Genomic DNA, 1,751 nt, shown 5'->3' on the forward strand with positions numbered 1-1,751 from the left:
AGACTCATTCTTTTTCGAACTGAGAAATAAGGAAATTGGAACTTGCATCAACTATCAGTGAATGCCGTTTGCCACCTGCTGATCTCTTTTATCACGGTACCAACTTGATTAGCAATACTAGCCCAAAAAATCTCAAGGCATATTTCTGCAACTGACCTAAACAAAGCCCACACCGAAGTGATTGTTTACTGTGATCTAGCCAGGCATAATTGAGGGTTTAATCCAGCAGTTAATTTATCGAAAATGGGGTATGTCGTGTTCAGTGTAGCTTTAAACGTATGCCTAACGAGAGTGGATGCAAGTATTTTAATGTTATGTTGGCTTCTAAAAAGTAAAGTAAATGAGCAGGAAAGTCGACACGAGTACAGTACAGTGCAAACATTGAAAAACACTTGTAAGGCTAATAGAAGAAAGTGGAAATTTACTTGCACAGTTTAAGAATGCCACATTTTGCCAATTTTCACCGATTCATGACATCAGCATCATCCAACCTGTTCTTTTGGTTAGCACACCTGCGTGATGTGGTCGAGGTCGAGGAAGATACAATTTTAGAGTCAGCAATGAACATAGATGTAAACGTAGAGACAGCTATGGAGGTGGAGCTCATTGAATCCCAATCGACGCCAGCTGTTTCAGTCGAAATGGGTTAAGCGTCGTTAGCTTGGAATAAAAAAGAACGTGAGCGAGAATGAAGCTATGATTAAACAGTACAAATTCCATAGCCAACAGCGAAATTCGGGTTGTAAGGAATTTAGTGAATAAAACCTGTACCAGGTAGACAATTCACAACCATCAAAGAGCAAAGTAAGCACAGTGTACACACGAGCAATCTCCAATTTCCAGTGACCTATTCTGTACATAGCTTAGTTGTGAAAACTAGAGTGAACTAGGATAGAATTAGAGAAAGGCGAACTAAAGGATGATGAAAGATGGAAAAGGTGTAATAATAACTTACGTATTTCTTTATTTTTCTCTTTCCCTAGCTCCTTTAACTTTAATCTCAAGGGATTGTCGGTAGGAAAGGATTTCCATTTTCCGTCATTTTGACTATCCCTATCGTCGCATGAATCGGAGGCACTGCCAGAGTCAGGGGTCGAGACGAAAGGAAATTCGTCGTATATCTCTTAGTTTTACCAACTGACTGCCAGTCACCCAAGCCGGGCCTTAAATAGATAGAATTACGATCTTTTGACCATAGATAGAAAAGGGGGCTGCGATGGCCCTAAAGCCACTAGACTATACTGAACATTCGCTCATGAAATGCATCGTATTGGGCAATCAACAGCTGTGAGATGAAGGCAAACTCTGCTGCCAGAACAGTCAGTTGACTAAATTCCTGCTTAACCTTGCCAAGTTGACCAGTTCACGCGCGGTAGTTCTGCTCCAAACACTGGCCCTTTTAAGTTGATCTGAGGAAACCTCCAATGATTCCAGCTAAATAGCCCATTTGCAATTTGATTTCTTTCCTGTCATAACAAACACGGAGAATATAAGTTGCGGTACTAATCGTAGAAGCGCTTCATCCCGCCCCTAACGCCACTTCACAACGATGTTGCATTAACCTTCAACTTCAGACATATATTTCACATTCACCTTAACGAGCTACAGTCTCGAGTTACGCGGATGGCTTGAAACAGTCCTGCATGTTCACTTTAGTATTAGTAACCTTTATTCACAAAAGTGTGGTAACGACTCTGACACATTTAACCACTTACCACGAATCAACGATTATTGACGATTCATCTGTTTCA

At 40.9% G+C, this 1,751-nt stretch overlaps 1 protein-coding gene across 1 annotated transcript in view; it reads left to right on the forward strand. All coding sequences in view use genetic code 11, as the record gives it.

Annotated features, from left to right (window-relative positions):
* Window positions 1–309: 309 nt before the first annotated feature.
* Window positions 310–1,751, forward strand: part of EGR_10352 (hypothetical protein) — a gene marked incomplete at both ends in the record, with an annotated part of 4,603 nt that continues 3,161 nt past the window's right edge. Inside the window, 2 exons of the mRNA XM_024499601.1 lie at window positions 310–367; window positions 408–502. Of these exons, the coding sequence (XP_024345995.1) occupies window positions 310–367; window positions 408–502 (153 nt within the window). The remainder of the gene's footprint in view (window positions 368–407; window positions 503–1,751) is intronic.

This window comes from Echinococcus granulosus (genome assembly GCF_000524195.1).
Source record: "Echinococcus granulosus chromosome Unknown EG_S00211, whole genome shotgun sequence".
Taxonomy (NCBI): domain Eukaryota; kingdom Metazoa; phylum Platyhelminthes; class Cestoda; order Cyclophyllidea; family Taeniidae; genus Echinococcus; species Echinococcus granulosus.